The sequence below is a fragment of the Rhinopithecus bieti genome, unplaced genomic scaffold (assembly GCF_001698545.2).
Source record: "Rhinopithecus bieti isolate Rb0 unplaced genomic scaffold, ASM169854v2 scaffold_36417, whole genome shotgun sequence".
Lineage (NCBI taxonomy): Eukaryota > Metazoa > Chordata > Mammalia > Primates > Cercopithecidae > Rhinopithecus > Rhinopithecus bieti.
In genome coordinates this window covers 1,390,431-1,413,299 of record NW_016815677.1, presented here as the reverse complement: position 1 = coordinate 1,413,299, position 22,869 = coordinate 1,390,431, and the positions used below count along the sequence as shown (strand labels likewise).

Genomic DNA, 22,869 nt, shown 5'->3' with positions numbered 1-22,869 from the left:
GCAGGGAGGGGCCCCAGAGAGCACTGCATGCTGTGTTGACATCCCCTGAGTGGCAATGAAAGGTAGTGGCTAAAAGGAGGCTTTGGTTTCAGATTGCCCAGCTCCCAATCCTGAGTCCTCCCCCTGCTTGGAGGAAACGCTCAGTCTCTCTGTGCCTCTGTTCCCCGGTCTACAAAATGGAAGGTAACACAAGCACCAAATTCATAGGCTGCTATGAGAAAAGATGCATACTAAATGCTCAATGAAGCCAACATTCACTTTGTCTTCCAGATATGTAAACTGAGAGGTAGAGAAGTGGAGTAACTTACCCCAGGTCACACAGCAGATCCAAAAGCTTTGCCAGGATTTCCTGCCTCCTTCCATCATACTGTCTTGCCTCTCATTTTACCTTCCTAAACCTCAATTTTCCCAGCTGGAAAATGGACATACATGTATCCCCCCCCCCACACACACACGGTTGTGAGGGTGTTATGGAATGGTGTGAGAGGCAGTCTTTTGTGAATGCTGTTTCCTCTCCCCATAAGTTGCTATGATGTCCCATCTCTGGGTTAGGGCCAAGACCATGGGTCCACATAGCTGCTGGTGGGCACACCAGCTCTCAGAACACAGCAATGACAGGATACCCGCCCAGCACTTACATCCCGATACCCAGCCCTTGCAGCATCTCCAGGCCCTGGTTGTGAACGATGGGCAGCACCAGGCCGTACATGATTGCCATGCCACATAGGCTCTGCACCACATGAATGATGAGGTAGCCTAGGAATGAAGGGAGCCGGTGGTAACTCAAGGTCCTTCGTGAGCCACCCCCTATGCCCCTCCTTGCAGGCTACCCTCTACCCTTCTCCTGCCAGACAACCTGGCACGCTTGCTTATCTGTTTCTTCTGCTTGGCAAGGCCTCACCTTCCTTCCTGTTCACTTCCTACTCTACCTGCTAGGTGCAGTTCGAGTGTCAACTCCCCTAGAAGGCATCTGAGCCCTGCCCTGGGGCTGGATAGTCATTTTCTTCTCCTCTGGGTCACCACCACCCTTAGCATATGTACTTCCTGGGTTCAGGACGGGTGGTGAGGAGGACCTTGAGACTATGTTTCTCCTTCTGTCCTGAAGGTCCCTCAAGGGCAGAGGCTAGGGCTGCTTCTGACCACCTCTCTCCTCCCCACTCACAGCCAGGACTCCCCAGGTGATGAAGGCATGTGTGTTGAATTGGATGGGTCACATATCTGCACTTACCCCATAGAATATAGGCTATTTGCCAGCCAGAGTACCTTGCAATGGCCACCTGAGGTTTCAAAGGAAAAAAGAGGTCTCAGAGAAGGAGGAAAACTTCATTACCTCTGCCACATGTGCCCAGCATCCCTTTCTCATTGGAAGTTCACCCACCAACCCAGTGAGGCGGGTGTCACGCTCACCCTCAGGTTTTGGCATATGGCTTAGTCTCAGATCAGAGAGAGACCTCGGCAGACTTACCACGCTCGCTGAGGAGGCCGGGTTATGGAACTTCAAAGGAAGAAAATGTTTATCTCCTGCCCGTAGCCTCTTTATGTGCTTTCTGGAAAAGATGTAGTACATTAAGTAGTGCCCATAACTGATGGTTCTTTGTGCATAATTAGAGTCCCATAGATAGCACAGGAAGGCCTACAGGGCTGAGAGTAGGCACCCTGGCCTCCCTGTGCTGACTGCAGCTCACCAGGTAGCCCCGAGTTGCCTTAAAAGTCTTGATCTTTAGTCTAGATTCTATTTTATAAAAATAGTATGTATTTATTGAGTCATAACGGTGACTGAATCTGATAGATGAGATTATGTGTGACTTGTTTCTTTTTTCTTTCTTTCTTTCTTTCTTCTTTTTTTTTTTTTTTGACAGGGTTTCACTCTGTCACCTAGGCTGGAGTACAGTGGCACCATTTTGGCTCACTGCAACCTCTGCCTCCTGGGCTCAAGCAATCCTCCCACCTCAGCCTCCCAAGTAGTTGGGACTATAGGAACACACCACCATGCCCAGCTAATTTTTTTTTATTTTAACTTTTTGTAGAGACAGGGTCTCACTATACTGCCCAGGCTGGTCTCAAACTCCTGGACTCAAGCCATCCCCCTGCCTAGGCCTCTCAATGTGGTAGGATTACAGGTGTGAGCCACTGCACCTGGCCTATTTTTCTTTCTATATTTTCTTATTTTCTATGATGAATATATATTACCTATGTAGTAAGATTTAAAAACAGTTGAAAACATAACCAGGTGTGGTGGCATGTGCCTGTAGTCCCAGCTACTCGGGAGGCTGAGGCAGGAGAATTACTTAAACCTGGGGGGCAGAGGTTGCAGTGAGTCAAGATCGCGCCACTGCACTCCAGCCTGGGCGACAGACCAAGACTCTGTCAAATAAATACATAAATAAAGTTGAAAACAGAAAACCAATTTCATTGATTGCCTAACCTTATAACAATGTAAAGGAAAATGACAAAGGGGAAACAATCCCTCACAAGTCACAGCTTCATCTTTCAATGTTCTGGTCCAGTCCTTGGCCCCATGCATAAAGGTGAGGTTGATAGCATTATGTTCATAGTCTACACTCATATTTGTGTCCTGGCTTTTTTACTTCACATTCTGTCCCCAGCAGTTTTCAGCCTGTTTTGTACTTTTCATGACCACTAAACTGGAAAGACTTGGAACAAATACAGAATGCAAATATCTCAATAATAATTTTTGTATATATTACATGTTGAAGTGATAATATTTGAGATATATTGGGTTAAATAAAACATGACTAAGACTAATGTAACCTGTCTATTTTTACTTTTTAAACAGAGGCTACTAGAACTTTCAAAGTTGAACATGTGAATTTCATTTTGTTTCTGTTTGGCAGCATGGAGTTAAGTGTGGTACCACCAACACATACAACACACACAGAGCACACACTCATATTTGCATTGTGCATGGAAAATTTCTGAAAGTATGCACAGAAAACAGTTAACAGTGGTTAGCTTGGGGCAAAAATTTCGGGGTTTGAGTAGGAGGAAGACTTACTTTACACTAAACATTTTTTGTAATATTTTTTAAAGCACCTGTATGTAGGTTGGAATAATAAAAACTAAAACGCTGGCACAATGCTAGTGCTCTGCAATTTGTAGTGTGATTCTCATCCTTGGTGTCCTCTGCCCCATGGTTCAGATAAGGAAGCAGGACAGGGATCATCACTCTTGGGTGACAGGTGGGGGCAGGGGCAGCCTGGACGGGAACGCAGGCCTCCTCTCCCTGTGCCCTCGGCCGCACATCCATGTCCCTGCAGCTCCCTTTGCATCATGTTTGTCCCTGGTTGTGCTCAAATGTCTCAGTGAATATCTCCCAGCCACACGCAGACTAATGAGGGAAGGAGCAGACATGTGCCCACATCAGGCAGGGCAGAGGGAGTAGCAGTATCCAGACCACCTGTAGGGTCCAGTGAGAAGAAAGCAGAGACAGGGAGCAAGGCAGGGCTGGTGGAGAGCTGGGACCCTTCCTGCCAGGAGAGTCTTCTTGTGGGTGTCCTCTGCAAGAGACTCGCCCTTTGGGCAGGCAGATGAGGAGGATGTAAAGGCAGGATGCTCTTCAGAGCTGGAAATTGGCCTGGACTTCCTGTAAGACTGTGTGTGTGTGTGTGCGCGCGTGCGCGTGCGTGTGTGTGGTGTGTGTGTGTGTGTGAGAGAGAGAGAGATGACCAGCAGGTACCTAAAACCCAACTGATATCTGCTTGCAAATGCTCACAACATGTTTAAAGCCATTCCCTCTTCCTATACTGCTTTTCTTGAGATTGATGCCCCTTGTCCCCTTGATTCAATATTCATTGATGTTCCCTTGAGCCAGATTCACCTGCTGGGGACCCAGTGTTACTAGCCCTGTAGAGCAAGGCAGGTCTGATACCCAGTAGAGGTGTCTGAGTGTAAAAGAAATAACAAGGTCTCTGGGGTCAGAAAGACTTGATCGTCTGCTAATTGCTTGGGCAAATTATTTAATTTTGTTGATTTTCAGCTTTCTCAACTGTAAAAATAGGGATGAAAGGACTTACCCCTCAGAGTTGTTGTGAAATTCAAGTAAAGACTCTAAGCATAATGTTAGCTCAATGTAGAAGTTCAAATCAATAATGCTTTTCTTCTTCCTACTAAAAAATGTGGTGAGCCCTGGACCTTGCACTCACTTCCTAGGCCCACTGAAGGCACTATTGGAGATTCTGAGGAAAGCTTGTCATACATATTTCTGGTGAAAGACACACAAATGACTCTGAGAGTGCTCTTACCTGTAACAGACCAAAATGTGGAACAGATAGCTCACACACGTGAGAGAGGCAGGCAAAATGGTCGCCACCCAGACTCCTGAAATATGAAAAGTGATATGAGAATCCTTGAAAAATAAACATGAAATGGAATTTTTTAAAATGCAGAATCCTGCACCAGAAAATTCTAAGCAAATCAAGTAGACTTTAACACATTTCTTGTGTAAGTAAACTTTTGCTCATTTTCTGTTTTATTTTAGTTGCACACACCCTTAGTATACTTCCTGCATACTCCTCTCATTTTGTACTAGTATTTTCACTAGTGAATAAAGTGAAGTGAATAAAGGAAGAGAAGCTATGGAGTATTTCCCATATATCATACATAGCCTCTGTCCATGAAAAACATATTTGACCTCTAATTGATTGCCACTTTTTTGGGAGGGGTGTTGGTTATACCTCAACTGGGTACAAAGATAGCTGGGATCAAGATGTCTTGGCTATTCACTCACCCACCCTTCAGCAAGTTTTGATATTGAGAATCGAATTTGCTTTTAGAGAGACTGTGTGAGTTCATAAAAGAGGGATGTAGAAACAGGGAAGTAGGATGATTTGTTGGTTTAAAAACTTCTGTAGAAGTTGCTTATCAATAGGCGCAAAAAAAGTATTTGACAAAATCCAACATCTCTTTACAATTAAAAACATTCAACATCTGGTGTTCTGTTGCAGAGTACAGAAACTATAGTTAACAATAATGTGTTGTATATTTCAAAATAGCTAGAAGACAGGATTTTGAATGTTCTCACCATAAATAAATGATAAATGTTTGAGGGGATGGGTTTACTGATTTAATCATCAGTCAATGTATATAAGTATCTAAACATCACATTGTAGCTAATAAATATGTACAATTTTTATGTGTCAATTACAAACAAAGCAAAACAAAAAAACACTACTCAACTTATTAGAAATACAAAATAACTTCCTTAGCCTGATAAAGGGCACTGCTAAAAACCCGCAGCTAACATCACACTTAGTGGTAAAAGGCTGAATGCTTTCCCCCAACCTCAAGAACAACAACAACAACAAAAATATCTACTCTCACCAATTCTAGCCAAAATTGTACTAGAGGTTCAAGCCAGTGCAATTAGGCAAGAAAAAGAAAATAAAATGCATCCAGATTGGAAAGGAAAAAATAAAACTCTATTCACAAATGCATGATCTCATATATAGAAAAACCAGGAAATACATAAAAAAAGTATTAGAACTAATAAATGAGTACAGTAAGGTTTACAGGGCACAAGAGAAATACATAAAAGCCAATTGTATTTTTATACACAAGCAACGAACAATCTGAAAATGAAATAAGAAAATGATTGCATTTACAATAGTATCAAAAATAATAAAATAATATTAAATTTAGCAAAAGAATGTACAACTTGTACACTGAAAGCCACAAAAGATTTTGAAAAAATTTTAAGAAGACATAAATTACTGGGAAGACTTCCCACATTCACATATAGGATATTCATTGTTAACATAGCAATACTACCCAAATGGATCTATAGATTCAACTCAATCCCTATCAGAATTCAAATGCCATCTTAGCATTAATTGACAAGCTAATCCTAATATTCATATAAAATTGAAGGAACCAAGAACAGGCAATAAAATTCAGAAAAAGAAAAAGAAAATTATAGGACTTTCTGTTTCTAATTTCAAACTTACTACAAAGTTATAGTAATGAAGGCACAGTGATACTGACATAAGGACAGACAAATAGATCAATGGAATAGAATTGAGAATCCAAAATAAACCCTCATACTTATGGTCAATTTATTATCAACACAGATGACAAGACAATTCAATGGGGCAAAAAATGTGTTTTTTGACAAATGGTGCTGGAACAACTTGATATTCACATGCAAAACAATGAAATTAGACTCCTACCTCACACCATGCATAAAAATGAGCTAAAAATGGATCAAAGGCCTACATGTAAGAGGCAAAACTAAAAAAGTCTTAGAAGAAAATATGAGAAAAATCCCTGTGACCTTGGGTTAGGCAATGGTTTCTTAGATATGACACCAAAAGCACAAGTGATATAAGAAAAAACAGATACGTTTGGCTTCATCAAAATTGGAAACATTTGTGTTTCAAAAGATATCATCAAAAAAAGTGAAAAAGTAACACACAAAATGGGAGAAAACATTTTCAAATCATGTATCTCATAAGGGATTTGTATACAAACTATATAAGCACACTTACAGCTCAATAAATAAACAGACAAATCATCCAATGTTTACATGATCAAAGAATCTGAACAGACATTTCTCAAAAGAATATATACAAATGGCCAGTACGTGTAAAAGTACATGTAAAGTTACCAGACACTATTAGCCACTAAAGAAATGAAAATAAAAACAACTGTGAGATTCCACTGCATCTCCACTAGATGGCTATAAACAAAAAGATGGATAATGGATAATGATAAGTGTTGGCAAGGATGTGGAGAAATTGGAATTTCCACAATGCTGGTAAGACTAGACAGCGATCCAGCTACTTTTGAAAACAGTCTAGCAGTTCTCCAAAAGGTTAAACATAGAGTTGTCATATGTTTAACAGGCTATTCCACTCCTAGATATATACCCAAAATATGTAAAAATATATATATATATAATACTTGTACATGAATGTTCCTAGCAGTATTATTTGTAACAGCCAAAAGTTACAGCAACCCAAATTTTATCAACTGATGAATGGACAAATAAAATGTGGTATATTCATATAATGGAACAGTAATTGACAATAAAAGGAATGAAAAATAATTTAAAAATTTGGACACATGATATGATATGGATGAACCTTATAAACACTGTGCCATGTGAAAGAAGCCTGTCACAAAGGGTGATGTATTGTAAATAGGAGGAATAAGTTCAAGAGATCTATTGTACAACATGGTGACTGTAGTTCATAATGATATATTATATTCTACAAAAATGCTGAATGAATGATAAGTATTCCATCACAAAAATGGTAACTATTTGAGGTAATATATTTGTCAATGAGCTAGATTTAACCATTTTAAAATTATATATACTTCAAAACATTATGTTGTACAGAATAAATACATACAATTTTATGTCAGTTTAAAAAATAAATTTGAAAAAGAGATGACATTATCATATTATTCCATTTCTACGATAGGTCTGGAATAGGAAAATCCAGAAGTATATAAAATAGATTCGTAGTTGTTTAGGACAGGAAAGGTTAGAGGGAAATGGGTCATGATGCTTTGCGGAGGTGACGAAAAATGTTCTAAATGGTTGCACAATCTTGAGAAAATACTAAAAACCATTGAATGGTACACTTAAATGGATGAATGTATGCAATGTGGATTATGTCTCCATAAAGGTGTTTCAAGACCAGGTGTAGTAGCTCACATCTGTAATCCTAGCACTCTGGGAGGCCAAAGTGGGAGGACTGCTGGACTGCAGGAGTTTGAGACCAGCCTGGGCAACATAGCAAGATCCTGTCTCTACAGAAAAAATCAGCAAATTAGCTGGGTGTGGTGGCATGTGCTTGTGGTCCCAGCCACTTGGCAAGCAGAGTGGGAGGATTGCCTGAGCCTGGCAGGTTGAGGCTGCAGTAAGCCATAATCATGCGTCTAAGCCTGAGTGACACAGTGATACCCTCTCTGGGAAAAAAAAAAAAAAAAAAATGTTTCTTAAAAAGAAAGAAAATGAAAGCAGATTTCCTTTCCTTTCAAGTTCCAAATGTGTCCTTGTCCTTGTCCCAGGATCACTAAGACTAGGCAATTGCTATATTCCAAATCTTAACCAACCCCAAAACTGCCATAAATCCCACCCCAGAGGATGCAGAGGAAAACGTGTTTGGAGGGGAAGGATGAGACGAGTCTGGCTACAAGAAGGGTGAGTGTAGAGTTGCTCCAGCTAACAGCACGAACACCTTACGCATTTAATTTAATGCCTTTATCTTCCCAGACAAAGGTGAAGTATGATCAGCTTGAAAGTTTCTCTTGGCAAGTGGGTAGCTGTTTTAAAGCTAGAAGAGACCAGGATAAAGACAAATTTAATGTTTTGATTGTCAAAATGTCTAAATACATCAAAACATGAGTGAACATGGTGATATATTCACCATAGAGCACAGAGACCAAGAAAGTGAGGTTTCCTTTAAAATTTTTTCTGAAAACAGAGACGAAAATGTGTATTTCTAAAAGTAAGATTTAGAATGGGTATCACTGAAATTAAAGCTTAGAATATACTCTCTCAGTGTTATACTCAGGGAATCATTATGTTGAACATAAATCTCTACTGAAGATGAATAAAATTGTTGAAAGGCAATACGAAACTATGGTACTGTGCAAGGGGCAGTATCTGTTCAGTGCTCATGTAAAAGGTAACTTTCCATGACACAAATATGTGATTTCACAGATGAGGAAACTGGGGCCAAGAGAAGGGTCCTGACTTGTCTTATGACACAGAGTGAATGTATCCAGGCATCTTGTCTAGGGTTCTTTCTCATCTAGGAATAATGAACAATTCTCATCCCTCCACAGGCAATAGACATATCACTGGAATATGTCATTTTCAAAGAAAGTTTCCATTTTAAGACAAAATGCCTTTCTTATTGCCTAGGGCAAAGGACATGAACAGACATTTCTCAAAAGAAGACATACCAATGGCCAACAGGTATATGAAAAAATGTTCATCATCACTAATAATCAGGGAAATACAAATCAAAACCACGATGAGGTACCATCTTATACTTGTGAGAATGGATACTATCAAAAAGACAAGAGATAAGTGTTGGCAAGGATGTGGAGAAAAACGAACTCTAGGATACTGTTAGTGTGAATGTAAACTAGTACAACCTTTTGTAAAACGGTATGGAGGTTCCTCAAAAAATTAAAAATACAATTACCATGTGATCCATCAATCTCACTACTGGTATATACCCAAAGGAAATGAAATCAATATATTGAAGAGATATCTGCACTACCATTTTCATTGCAGCACTGTTCACAATAGCCAACAGATGGAATCAACCTAAGTGACCAACAACAGATGAATGAATAGAGAAAATGTATTATACATTATATACAATGGAATACCACTGAGTCTTTAAAAACAAGGAAATCCTGCCATTTGTGACAACATGGATGAACCTGGAAAATATCACGTTAAGTGAAATAAGTCAGGCACAGAAAGGCAAATACTGCATGATCTCATTTATGTGTGAAATGTAAAAGAGGTGAACTCATGAAAGCAGAGTAGAATGGTGGTTATCAGGGGCAAGCAGGGGTGTGTGTAGAGGGATGGGACTGGGGAGATGTGGATCAAAGGATACAAAATTTCAGTTAGACAAGAGATTAAGTTAAAGAGATCTATTTTTTAAGTGACTTTCAAGTAAAACTTGAAAGATATAAATACACATTTCACAAAGAAAGGTCATTGTTTGGTGTTCTATTTTTTTCCAAATGGAAAATATAGAATCATTTTAGTAATTGCCATTAGCATTGAGACAAAATGGGCAATTTAAGATGAGAAATTTTTCAGGGCATGTTCATTTCAGCTCCAGCTTCATTAAAGAAAGGACTGTGTCTTGATCCTTTTGTCTTTCTAGTCAATCCAGGGAGGTAAATCAGCTCTAACACATTTTTCTCCAAGTGTGGTCATCTCAGCCAGGTATATCAATGCTAGCAGCCACAAATACTACATGTGTCCACCTGCCATCAGTTACAAGCCCCTCGCTCAGTTTCCCATACAGTTGTGAGAACAGGTGGCTTATGGTTTTACCTTTGGTGACACTGATCAGCTCTTTCACCTGCAGGAAGACTGGAGTCAGGACCCCTGAATGGTTTGTGAAGGTGATGTAGCTCTCCAGCTTGTTTTCAAACACGTCCAACTCATCTCTCACATACACAAACACGCAGAACTCGATGACAATGAACTGGGGACACACAGCAAAGGTTTCCAGGTCTCACATGAGTCCAACTCAGCATGGGAATAACATATGGTTTTTCCCTTGGGGTCAAGGCCAGTGTCTTCCAGCCATTCAAAACTCTACTGAAAATGATTCTAGACACTGGCTATTCTAAGATGAATGGCATTTTGAGTTCTTGGGAGACAGGAATCACTTCATGGTCTGTTCTTTACCCTCCAGCAAACAAGACAAGGACCCACAAGGGCTCAAGAAACTCTACAAACATTCATGGAATCAGTGAAAAAAGAATGACTAACTTTGAGTAAGGTGTGATCTGGGGGACAATTGCAGCCCTATGTCACACTGATCCCCTTCACTGATCTTTGCAGGAGCTATGTTGGAGAAATGTACAAATGTTTCTTGTACAAATATCATGGTTGCCCAACATCTTATCATCCTGCTGTCATGCCATTGTTTTTGTAGTTCCTGCTGCCAGTTCACTCCACAAACCCAATCATGTTTATCTCTGAAAGTGGAGTTCATACACTATCATGTTCATGCAACTGCTCGATCTTGAATGATTTGCTAAACTTCCAGAGCATTTCACTTTATCCTTTCTCTCTCTTAAGATGGCAGGTCCCTCATACCATGTCTTATCTCCTTCTCATAGACCATGAGCTTCTCCCAGCCCAGGACTGAGCTGAATCAGCTCTCTGTCCTCTTCCAACTCTTAGTCCAGTGTTTGGCATAGAGTAGATATTCCATAGATACTTAAGAAACAATGTAATTCCAAATTTGTTATTCATTGTTGCACACAACTGTAGTTGTCCCTTAAAATCCATTCTCCCTTCTTTGGGCACAGAGCTAGACTACATTTCCCAGCTTCCCTTATATTGGGTATGGCTACATGACTAGGTTCTTGCCAGAGAAAGAGGAGTGGAAAGAATATATGATACTTCCACACCTAGTCCATTGAAACCCTCCACAAGCACCTCTCCTTGCTTTGCCACCTTCTGTTGACTATGTGCAGATTGTGATGAGGTCCTCTAGGATGGTGAAGGCACATGATGGAAGAATTCTGGGTTCCTGAATGACCGCACAGAGGACTACAGCTTCCCCTACCTGAACACACAACTCACCACTGTTGTGGAGGTAAAAAACGTATACTGTTAAGCCACAGGAATTTAGGAGGTTATCTGGTACTTCAGCATAACCTACCTAATACACTCACCTAAAAACTTAATCACAGGATTTACTTCAATAGGTATTCTCCTACTACGTTTAAAATGAACAGGAGACAATTTAGCCTTGCCCTTTTTATGCATCCATTTTGACCCTACTTTTGACTCAGCCAGTTTATCTTAGATAACTTTGACCACACAAAATGTTTTGATTCTATGCTTAATAAAACATTGAAGTCAGAATTATGCCAGCACTTAAAATGTCTTGTTGAGAAAAGTAAACTTAAAAAGAATGCTTAATCCACTTAAAAATAATAGTATAGTAAAAAACACAATTCTGTTATCTGCTTTTATTTTTAAATTAAAATTGAATTCATTATTATTTATAATAAATTCAATAATTTTTAATTCAATTATTGAAAAAGAATTGAAATTATTTTGATCAGAAATCAATTATTTTACATTTAAATGATTTGATTTTGCTCACGGAAGAATTTATTGATCACAGATTCTACTATTGTTAAGTTTTCTTTAGGGATCACTATTTCTACCAAGTAAACTTTCCTGGCTCAAATTTTGCATATCAAAATATTCTTAAATATATTTTTCTTCTATCAGGTTTTAGCTGATAATAAATTTCACCATGTGGCATTTTAACCATTATGAGTCTTTTTTTGTGGATTATTTTTACTAGTCATACTCACCATGTGGGTAAAAGTGTCCTTGGAATCAAAATGGTGGGTTTGAAGCACTGTACTTCTTTGATTTACCAAGATTCAATTTTGACCCAGCTCTTTAGGAACATACTGCTTACCTCAAATACTCCATAACCCTAGCCCCAACCCTGCCCCATTTATAAAATATAAAAAGATTTTCTTAGAGCTACTTACAAGATACAGGCAGATGAATGCCAACACAATGGTTCCAATCATTCTGCTTGGAAATTGAAAGCAGGGATCCCACTCATATATCCTGGTTTGGAACCAAGACTTTTTTTTCTCTCTGTGGATGAGAAATAAATATCAAGAGATGAGAGGCTGGTAGGAAAACAACTGCCTGATTCATCTGAAAATAACCCCACCTTCTTTTTATCTCAGATTATATTATAGAAAGAGACCACTGTTAGCTTCCATTGTTTTCATTCTCCCTTTATTCTTAAGGACAAAAACTGGATTTTATTTTGGGCAGAAAATCACCAAACTAAAAGGTTAAAGTTCCCAACCTGTCTTGCAGCTAAGAGTGACCAGACTAAATCCAGGCCAATAACACGTGACCACAAGTGTGGTGTAGAACTTTGGAGAGGCTGCTCAGATGGAACTAACACAGCTGGGAAAGCTTCTTTGCCTCGCCTTGCCTTGCCTTGCCTGCTGTCTGAAATGCAGATGTGGTGGCTGGTCCAAGCTGGAGCTCCAGCAGCCCCATTGGACCATGAGACAGCATTGAGGATGGAAAGCACATACATGATGCTAGAACAGAAAGACAGGTGATTGGTGAACTGATCCAGGGTCAGGATGGACTGCTCACCTTCAGAGTTATTTTATAAGAGAAAATAATACATCTTTCTCTTGGTTGTGCCACCATTATTTTGGGTTTTCTACTACATGTAGCCAAACTGAATTCTAACCAGATTACTAGCTTTGCTACTGTGTGACCATGGACCAGACACGTCCTTTCACTGTGGCATATGCCCACGTGCATAGTGAAAGGAGCAGATGTGGTGGTGGCTTATACGATTCTGAGATCTGGTACTTTTGCCTGGCAACATCTATATCCTCGTCTACTGGTAACAGCACCTCAGTTTTGTTTTGTTTGTTTCTTTTGTTTTTGTTTTGATACATGGTTTTACTCTGTTGCCCAAGCTGGAGTGCAGTAGCATGGTAACTGCTTACTGCAGCCTTGACCTCTCAACTCAAGTGATCCTCCCACCTCAGCCTCTCAGGTAGCTGGGACCACAGATGTGCACCACCACACCCAACTAAATTGTTCATTTTTTGTAGAGACGGGGTCTCACCACGTTGCCCAGGCTGGTCTTGAACTCGTGAGCTCAAGTGATTCTCCTGCCTCGGCCTCCCAAAGTACTGGGATTACAGTCATGAGTCGCCATGCCTGGCCTAACACCTCAGTTTTAATTTGGGGAACCACCACTCTCTCACCCTGGGTCTTAGCGGGTAAGTGATGCTGATCCCACTTCCTGGCTCTGGGGGAAGGGGAGGGACATGTGACTCAGGCTTAGCCAATCAGTGCACTCCAATCACTGCCACAGTAAGTGGTTCTGAGGTGGCATGTGATCCAATTTGATTCAGTGAAACACATTTGTGGGACTTTCGTTTGAATAACTGGAAAGGAGCATTTGTCTTTCTTCTGGGCTTAAACCAGGAGGGTATAAATTTAGAGAGTCTGGGCGCCACCATGTGGAGGAATCCCACCTAACTGTGAGGCCCACACATAAAAGCAGAGCTGAGGGGAGATTGAGGGAAAGAGACCTAGTTCTGATGATACCAACTAAGCCTCTGGATCCAGCTTGCCTGAAACTGACTACCTCTAGACATTTCAGTGATGGGAGCCCATTAATTTCCTTTCTTGCTTTAATCCGGTTTGAGTTGGGTTTCTGTTTTTAGCAAATGAGAGTCTTGACCACCATAGTGCCTTTCTGGTCATCCCAGGCTCTGCTGCATCATCAGGGCTCATCAGAGTGGGTGCAAACTTGCAGGCGAATGAACAAAACTGTGGCTTACTGAGGGCGGGGTGTCCTCAGGAGCTGCTTGACGTGCTCTGCCTGGTGCGTTTCCAGGACAGACTTTTCTTCCTGTAAGACAGCAGACAGGCTTACACTTTGGCTCACAAATTCTTGTTAGGGTTTTGATCTTGTTAAGGAGGGGGCAATGGCCACAGAGGGCAGGATTTGGGGTAGGAGTTGCTCTTTTGGATTTAGCCATGCTGTGGTCAAGATAGGTCTTTTCCTCTCCCCTACACCCCACTGTTGAATTTGCCCTGTGTCAAAGAAGCTGTGTTTGACAGTGGTTAAGGAAGAGGCTCCACAACTGAACTGTCTAGATTCCACTTCTGGCTCTGCTACAGGTTAGCCATGTGAAAGGAAAATATCTTGGGCCCCCAAAATTACTAAGCTAAAGGGAAAAGTCAAACTGGGAACTGCTTAGGGCAAATCTGCCTTCCATTCTATTCAAAGTCACCCCTCTGCTCACTGAGACAAATGCATATCTGATCGACTCCTTTGGAAAGGCTAATCAGAAACTCAAAAGATTGCAACCATTTGTCTCATCTACCTATGACCTGGAAGCCTCTTCCAGTTGTCCCACCTTTCCAGACTGAACCAACGTTCATCTAACATATGTTGATTGATGTCTCATGTCTCCCTAAAATGTATAAAACCAAACTGTGCTCTGACCACACTGGGCACATGTTGCCAGGACCTCATGAGGCTGTGTCATGGGCACGTGTCTTCAACTTTAACAAAATAAACTTTCTAAATTAACTGAGACCTGTCTCAGATTTTCAGGGTTCACAGCTGGGTGACCTCAGGCAACTCAACTCACCTGTCTGCATCCAAGTTTCGGAATTCAGAATGTGAGGTGTAGTAACAGTACCTGTCTCTCTGGCTGTTGTAGGGATTAAACCCATCAGTACATGCAGTGCTCATACTTAGTACTCACCACCTGGAACTCCCAGCCAAGGTGCACCCTCAGAGCCTTGACAAACATATGCAGGAAGCGTCCCAGCAGGAAGGCGAGGCACAGCAGCGAGGGCCAGTAAAACATGAGGGTCTCATACTTCCCCACAAACTGCAACAGAAGCAGACCACAATGTGGCTCCAGGCAGATGGGGCCGAGCCACCTGCTGAAGCTGCAGGACTCTGCCTGCCCCAGCTTGCTCCAGCAAGGCCCCCTCTCTCAGGTTTGTGAGTCAGTGGCCAATCCCTGATCCCCCAAACCCCCGTTATCAGAATGGGCAATGAACTTGGAGCACAGCAACCCTGGATTCAAGTCTCGGCACCCCCATTTTATTTTATAAAGCTAGCTTTCCAGTCTGGGTGACAGAGCAAGACCCTGTCTCAAAACAAAACTAGTTTTCAAGGTATTTTTTCCTTATTAGGAAGCTATTAATGAGTACTCCTTTTGGAAAATATGAGTGAGAGAACCAGAGGTGGGTAGGTAGATGGGAGGAGGAGGCAGAGAAGGAGAGGGACTGAGAGGGAGAAGGAGAAACAAAGAGAGGAAGAAATGGAAGGATGGAGGTAGAGAAGAAGAAATAACCCATAATTGCCATAAGGCTGAGAGCAACACAAGCTGAGGGAAAGAGTAATAGTTCTCTCAAGATGGTACTTATCGGATTTCTGTGTTTTTAGTTTTATTTTGATGAAAAAGATGGTTTTCCGCTGTCTCAAAACAAGTAATGTTGTGACTTATCTCTTACACTTTACTGGTTGGTTTCATGTTTTTTACATTTCCAGAGTCATATTTCCTCCCATGGGAAACTGGGGTTTGACGTTGTGATGTTAAAGTGCAGGATGGAGATATGCTGAGATGCAGGGCTCATGTCTTCCCTTGATCCTCCTCTCCAACATATGCTTATGGCTAGATATGACCACTATCAACATTTCTATGTCTTTCATCTATATATCTATATGTACTATAAATTGAGGTCATACCAAACATAAAAGTCTGCATATATGCACTCCTGGCCCAGGTGGCTTTCTTGCGCTCCCCACAACCTGCCTGGTAGCCTTTCTAGGTGCACTGTGACATCCTTCTTTCAACTCGCTCCTTTTCCAGGGTCCAGGGCTAAGGAGATGAACCAGTTCCCACCAACTCTGAGGACAATGCATGGCAAAGTTGGAAGGGGCTCATCTGGTCCAAGTCTTCCATTTTATAGAAAAAGAGACTGGAGCTGTAGAGAGTGAAAAGAAATGGACTTTGGAGTCAGCCAGACCTGGCCTCAATACCAATTCCACTGCTTCCTATGAGTGACTTAATCTACTTGAGCCTCACTTAATATACTAGCTCCCCACCTGTGAACTAGGTTTGATGAACTTCCCACCCTTGCAGGGCTACTGTGAGGAGTAAAGGAGAAAACACCTCTCTGTGAATGCACACCTTGATGAACATGGGGTGCTCTACAAATGGAAGCATCATGAACGACAACAACTACCTTTTTATGCAAATGAGGAAGTGGAGCCCCAGAAGTGGCAGAGGCTTGTTCAAGATCACACAGCAAGTTGACCATGGTGATAGGACTGAAAACCCCAATGGAGACTCACCTGCCCGTGGGGACACTGTGAAACTTGAAGAACGGTGACAGCAAACCTGCAGGAACAGAAACAGAGTTGGGGGTCCTGGGGTTCCCTCCCAGCACAGCCCCAGGAGCAGCCCCTGTGAAAATGGCTCAGATCCCACCTACCCACGCCTACCTCTCCCCCTTGGGAGAGCTAATGCCCAGGCCTCCATGGACATCTCTCCCCGATCAGCCACCCTGCTTGTGCTAAAGTAGGTGCACGCTAAATTCATTCATTCGCCTGCCCTCATGGAGGACATAGTCTTGGAATCTGTGATCGCAGAGCAGGAGGCCCTTAGAGAGTTTATCCTCCCTCCCCTCATCATTCAGGTGGGACCTGGAAGTCCAGGGTTGGCAAGGGATTTATCCAAAGTCACACACGAGCATGGGCAGACCCAGGTCTCCTGACTCCATGGCCAAGGCTCTTCCTACCTCTATGTGATCTGTTTGTAGACTCTGCTCCAAAGTCATGAGCCTTGATGCTTTACCCAACCCCTAACACCACAAGCATTCCTGGTTCTGTTTCAGCTTGGGCTGTACTCCCATGGTGCCCAAGCTGCTGAGCAATTCCCACCACCCTGTTCTCTCCTGGGCAAATGTCTGTCAGAGGCTGATGAGATGATATTATGCCACATCTAACCCTGGACACCCTCCATTTAAATTTCTATAAAGCAGATCACTTACAAACTTTATGATTGTAGCCACTGGTGTGTCAGTTGCTTGTGAGGCCCCTGCCTGTCATCTCTAAGTGGGAGAATCCCAGCCTCATAGAAAATGCTGGATGGGAGAAAGAGCCCAGCAAAGGAATTGGGAACAAAGAAATGAGTCTCCACAGCTGGAGAGTAGAATTGTTGGAGGGGTTTTCAGTCAACAACTGTTCTCTGGTGCCAGCTCTGTGCCAAGTCTGGTGCCCGGCACTGAGGGCACAGAGCTCAACATGAAGGTCAAGAAACTTCCATCTGGTGAGAGTGATTGTCCTCGAAGCAGGAGTGTACACTTATCCCTAGACATGACCCACACAGGGAATGGGGACATATAGACAAAGAGGCCAGAACACCTGGTTCACGCAAGCCTGTCTTGTTCTCCAGTGTATTTCCTGGCTCATAGTAGGGATGTAATGGTTGTTGAATGAATAAGTGCATGGATGAAGGAATGTAGGAGTCTTGTATGGCTGGAGGTGTGTGCTAGACACTGTTGGGGGATGGAGGCAAAAGGAGAGGCCAGACTGTGACGGCCCTGAATGCCCAGCTAAGGCACGGGAACTTCCTCCAAGGCTCCCAAGAGAAGCCATGGCAGCATTGATGAGAAGCCTTGAAAAGGGCTCCTGAGTCTCCCAGTGGGACCCCCAGCAGTTTACAGAAATGAGTTTTCCTCAGGAATGGAAAACCAAATACCACAGTCCTACTTCTAAGTAGGAGCTAAGCTGTGGGTGCGCAAAGGCATACAGAGTGGTATCATGGACTCTGGAGACTCAGAAGGGGGAAGGGTGGGAGCAGGGAGAAGGATAAAAAGCCACAGATCAGGTATAGTGTCTACTACTAGGCTGACGGGTGCACTAAAATCTCAGACTTCACCATGATACAATTCATCCTTGTAATCAAAAACCACTTGTACCCCAAAAGCTATTGAAATAGAAATAAATAAAATAAAATTATAATTTATTTGAAAAAAAAAAAAAAGAAATGAGTTTTCCTAAATCCCTGACTTCTACAAACACTCTAATCACAAGTAGCCTTGTGTGAAGCAGATAGAATGCCAGCCTGGCCTTCTGAAGCCTCCAATGCAGTCCCCACAATGGGAACTTGGACAAGTCACTCCTGCCCTCCCTGGGCCTCAGTTCTGGGCAAAGGTGTCCTCCAAGAGGAGCTCTCAGATTACCTCCAGCCCCGTGCCCAGAGTTCAGTCACACACAAGAAGTCGGGGGCGTGGGGGCAGGCAGAGACCATCTTACCAGATCAGAGAGTAGCAGAAGCCCAGGATGGAGCTGACCAGCTGGAACTCCGACGAGAGGCAGGCAAAGAAGGGGAAGTGGGACAGGCCGACTTCAATGCCTCCAATCAGAAGCTCAAAGGCTGGGAAGACAGGGCCAGAGGTGCTGTGAGCTTCTCTTACCACTGGGTTCAGGGGAGTCCCAGGGAAGCTGTGGTACCTCATGCTGACCCCCAGTCAGGAACAGCCCCAGCTTAGGGCCAGCAGGAATGACTTTCATTCGTTCATACAACAGGCCCTTCCTGGTCCCTATTTGGAGCCAGGCACTGGGCTTACTATTGACATGAAGGAGACTTGGTCCCTGTACTTGGTAAGCTCACAGGGTGATAGATGGAGACAGACGACATAAACAAACAGACAAATGAACAATCAAAAATAGTGACTGCAAGTGCACCAGACTCAGAGAGAGGGGCTATGGTATGTGCAAAGCTGCTTGTTAACTACAGCACACTTTACATACAAGGGAACAGTCACGTTAATCCTGCCACTAACTAGCTCTGAGATGGACTAACAGCATCCAGTATAATCTAACCATGCATGATGATTAGATACTTTCAAAGTGTCTACTCTGAGCTGACTCTTGGGCCAGGAACTCGGGACAGGAGGAATGGACAAGGTTCTTGCTTTGAGATGCTGACAGTCCAACAGGGGAGACAGGTGGGAAAGTCAGTGGCATGAAATGACCTGTAAGGTAGGGACATTCAGCCTACTGCGAGGACACAAAAGATGAAGCCACTGACGTCACTTGGGGTATCAGGGAAGGCTTCCTGGAGGCAATGCAACATAAGCAGGAGACTGCACAATGGAGAGAAATAGGGAAGGAAGGACATCAAAGGATGGGAGATAATTGGCTGGTTGGTACATATGTGAATGTGAGTGCTGGAGGGCTGGCGGGAAAGATCAATACAAAAACAATAATTGCGGTGAGGACAGCAGTTGCAGTAGCAAAACTTTCTAATCTCCCTGAATTCTCCCCATAGAATCAGAGCAGCTAGAAAGACAAAACTAAAGACTCACAGACAACATCTGCAACAAATCTAGGTGACAAGACCCATTTGATGTCAATATCTGAGTAAGAGGAAGCGGAAGAAAGGCAAGAGGGGTTCTGAAGGCCCAAGAGCTGAAGAACTCAAAATTTGCAGCAGATACTAACGAGAAAATGCAGCTGAAGGCCACGATTCATAGGTGAGTGTAAGCAGACCTTAGTAGGATCTGAATATGCTGGAGCTGTCTGAACCCCAGGAAATTCCTATACTGATAACCTAAGGCCCCTCCCAGGACAAAGCCCTTTACTGAGCATAAATTGATGGCAGTGGAATCCAAAATGAGGAGTAGCTGGGAAAGAAGGTGTGTGGACAAGGGTGGAAAAGACAGGCAGACTCAGAAAGTATGAGGAGATAGATGGATGGATGGATAGATAGATAGGTATGTAGTAGATAGATGATAGTAGATGGATGGATGATAGACAGATATCAGGTAGATGATAGAGAACCAATAATGATAATGAGATAGATAGATAGATAGATACATACATAGATAGATAGATAAAGACAGAGATATAGTCACATTGTGAAAACAAAAAAGGAAACTCTAAAGCCATAAAACAAGAAATAATGTCTGACCCAGCCTTACTTTTTGAATTTATAAGAAAACTTATTTCACTGAAAAATGAGGCACAGATGGGTACCTGTAGTCCCAGCTATCAGGGGACTGAGGCAGGAAAATTGCTTGAACCTGGGAGGCAGAGGTTGCAGTGAGCTGAGATCATGCCACTGCACTCCAGCCTGGGCAACAGAGTAAGACTCCATCTCAAAAAACAAAATTCAAAGTTATTATTTAAAAAAAGGATAAGGAGCAGAAAAATATCACTAGAGATCACAAAACCACTCCAGAAAGAGGCCTGTAAGACAGATGGAAACTGTAATCTAATATTTCAATATAAGCTAAAAAAAATTAAGAAAATGATAGCATCTATGAACAAATAATCTATAAATCAGAATTTGAAAAACTAAAAAAGGAAGTGATTAAAGAAAAGAAAGATTTGATGACAGGTTAGATAACTCAGGAAAAATTTTAGAAATACAAGAAAAAAATCATTTTAGAAATGAAGACCAAAGTAAAACAAACAGAAAATTGGTATCCTGAATATATGAAGAGCACAAGAAAATAAAGCACACACTATATTTACACTTCCCCTGAAACAAAACCAGACAAAATATATAAAACAACTGCTTTCAAGACACCGGACTTCAGGCAGCAGAGGACAGTGATCACTGAAGGACAGGAAACAAACAAGGTGAGCGCCACAATTTCCCTACCTTAATGCAGAATGCAGTACAGGCAGGGGAAACCCAGGCAGAGCCCTGCAGTTTGCCTGAGTTGAGGAGACAGAACTGAGACTCTGGGAAGACAAAGACGGCTAGAATTTGCAGGATATAGTACTGGAGAGGAGGGAGCTGCACAAAAAGAGAGTTCTGGGAGACAGATATCTGTAGACGGTTCCCCTGAGTCTTTAGCTGAGTGCTGACCAGCAGGGTTGTGTAGGAAAGAACCACTTGAAAAGATTAGAGGTAAACATGTCTGCAAGTCACACAGTGCCAGGATAGTGCCTGTTCTCACCGGCCAGACTGAAAAACTTCATGACATCAAAAGCACAAGCAAAATCTGGACTTCCTCAAAATTTAAAACTTTTATGTATTAAAGGACATTATCAAGAAAGTGAAAAGAAAACCTACAGAATAAGAAAGCATTTGCAAATCATATATCAGATAAGGATTTAATATACAGCATATATAAAGAACTACAACTCCACATCAAAAAGATAAACAACTCAGTAAAGAGATGGCCAGGACTTGAATAGACAAGTTCCCAGACAAGATATACAAATGACCAATAAGCACATAAAAAGATGCTCAGCATCACTAGTCATTAGGGAAATGAATCAAGACAATAATGAGATGCTATACACACCTATTAGGATGGTTATAATCAACACACACACACACACACACACACACACACACAGAGACAGAGAGAGAGAGAAAACAGTAAGAGTTGGCTAGGATGTGGTGAAATTGGAACACTTGCACATTGCTAGCAAAAATATAAAATGGTGCAGCCATGGTGAAAAGCAGTGTGCCAATTCCTCAAAAAGGTAAGCATAGATTTGACTTAGCAAGTGACCCAGCAATTCCACTCTCAGGTATATAACCAAAAGAATTTAAAATGGGGACACAGATACCTGTGTAACAATGTTCACTACAACATTATTAACAATAGCCAAAAGATGAAAACAACCCAAGTGCTCATCAACAGATAAATGGATTATTAGCCATAGTATAATGCAGTATATCAGCTGTAAAAAGGAATGAGGTTCTGATCCATGCTACAACATGAATGATTCTTGAAAATATTATGCTAAGTGAAAGAAAGCCAGACACAAAGTACAAATATTAAAAGAAATGTCTCAAAGAGGCAAATTCACAGAGATAGAAAGTATATTAGAGCTTATCAGGGTGATATGGTTTGGCAGTGTCCCCACCCAAATCTCATCTTGAATTGTAGTTCCCATAGTCCCCAAGTGTGGTGGAGGAACCTAGTGGAAGGTAACTGAATCATGGGAGGGCGATTTTCCCCCATACTATTCTCACTATAGTGAGTAAGTTCTCACAAGATCTGATGGTTTTATAAAGGGCTTCCCCCTTTGCTTGGCTCTCATTCTCTCTCCTGCCACCATGTGAAGAAGGACATGTTTGCTGTTTGCTTCGCCTTCTGCCATGATTGTAAATTTCCTGAGGCTTCCCCAGCCCTGCAGAACTGTGAGTCAATTAAACCTCTTTCTTTTACAAATTACCCAGTCTCAGGTATTTCTTTATAGCAGCATGAGAATGTACTACTACACCAGGGTCTGAGGAGAGGAGGAACGAGGAGCTATTGCTTAATAATGTTTAGAGTGATGAAAGGTTTTGAAAATAGATATTTGGAATGGTTGCACAAAATTGTGAATGTAATTAATGCCACTGGGTTGTATACTTAAAATGATTGAAATGAAAATTTATGTTATATATATATATTACTACAATTTTTTTAAAGGAGCGGAGCATCGATTATGCAACAACTCCAATGCCCTAAAATTGTAGTCCTCAAGGAGGGAAAAGAGAGAAAAAATATTTAAAGAAATAATGGCCAAAATTTCTCCTCCCTTCCTTTCTTTTCTTTTCTTTCTTTCC

The 22,869-nt window shown here is 41.9% G+C and overlaps 1 protein-coding gene across 4 annotated transcripts in view; it reads right to left on the bottom strand.

The window, feature by feature from the left end:
* Positions 1–22,869, bottom strand: part of LOC108516216 (stimulated by retinoic acid gene 6 protein homolog) — a 65,704-nt gene that overhangs the window by 5,090 nt on the left and 37,745 nt on the right. For all 4 annotated transcript variants that reach the window (XM_017853569.1, XM_017853568.1, XM_017853570.1 and 1 more), the window contains 10 exons: positions 18,603–18,723; positions 16,638–16,683; positions 15,034–15,162; positions 14,098–14,168; positions 12,253–12,364; positions 10,055–10,208; positions 4,263–4,338; positions 1,466–1,547; positions 1,229–1,277; positions 639–756 (listed from right to left, as the gene is read on the bottom strand). In XM_017853569.1, the coding sequence (XP_017709058.1) occupies positions 639–756; positions 1,229–1,277; positions 1,466–1,547; positions 4,263–4,338; positions 10,055–10,208; positions 12,253–12,364; positions 14,098–14,168; positions 15,034–15,162; positions 16,638–16,683; positions 18,603–18,723 (958 nt within the window). The remainder of the gene's footprint in view (positions 1–638; positions 757–1,228; positions 1,278–1,465; positions 1,548–4,262; positions 4,339–10,054; positions 10,209–12,252; positions 12,365–14,097; positions 14,169–15,033; positions 15,163–16,637; positions 16,684–18,602; positions 18,724–22,869) is intronic.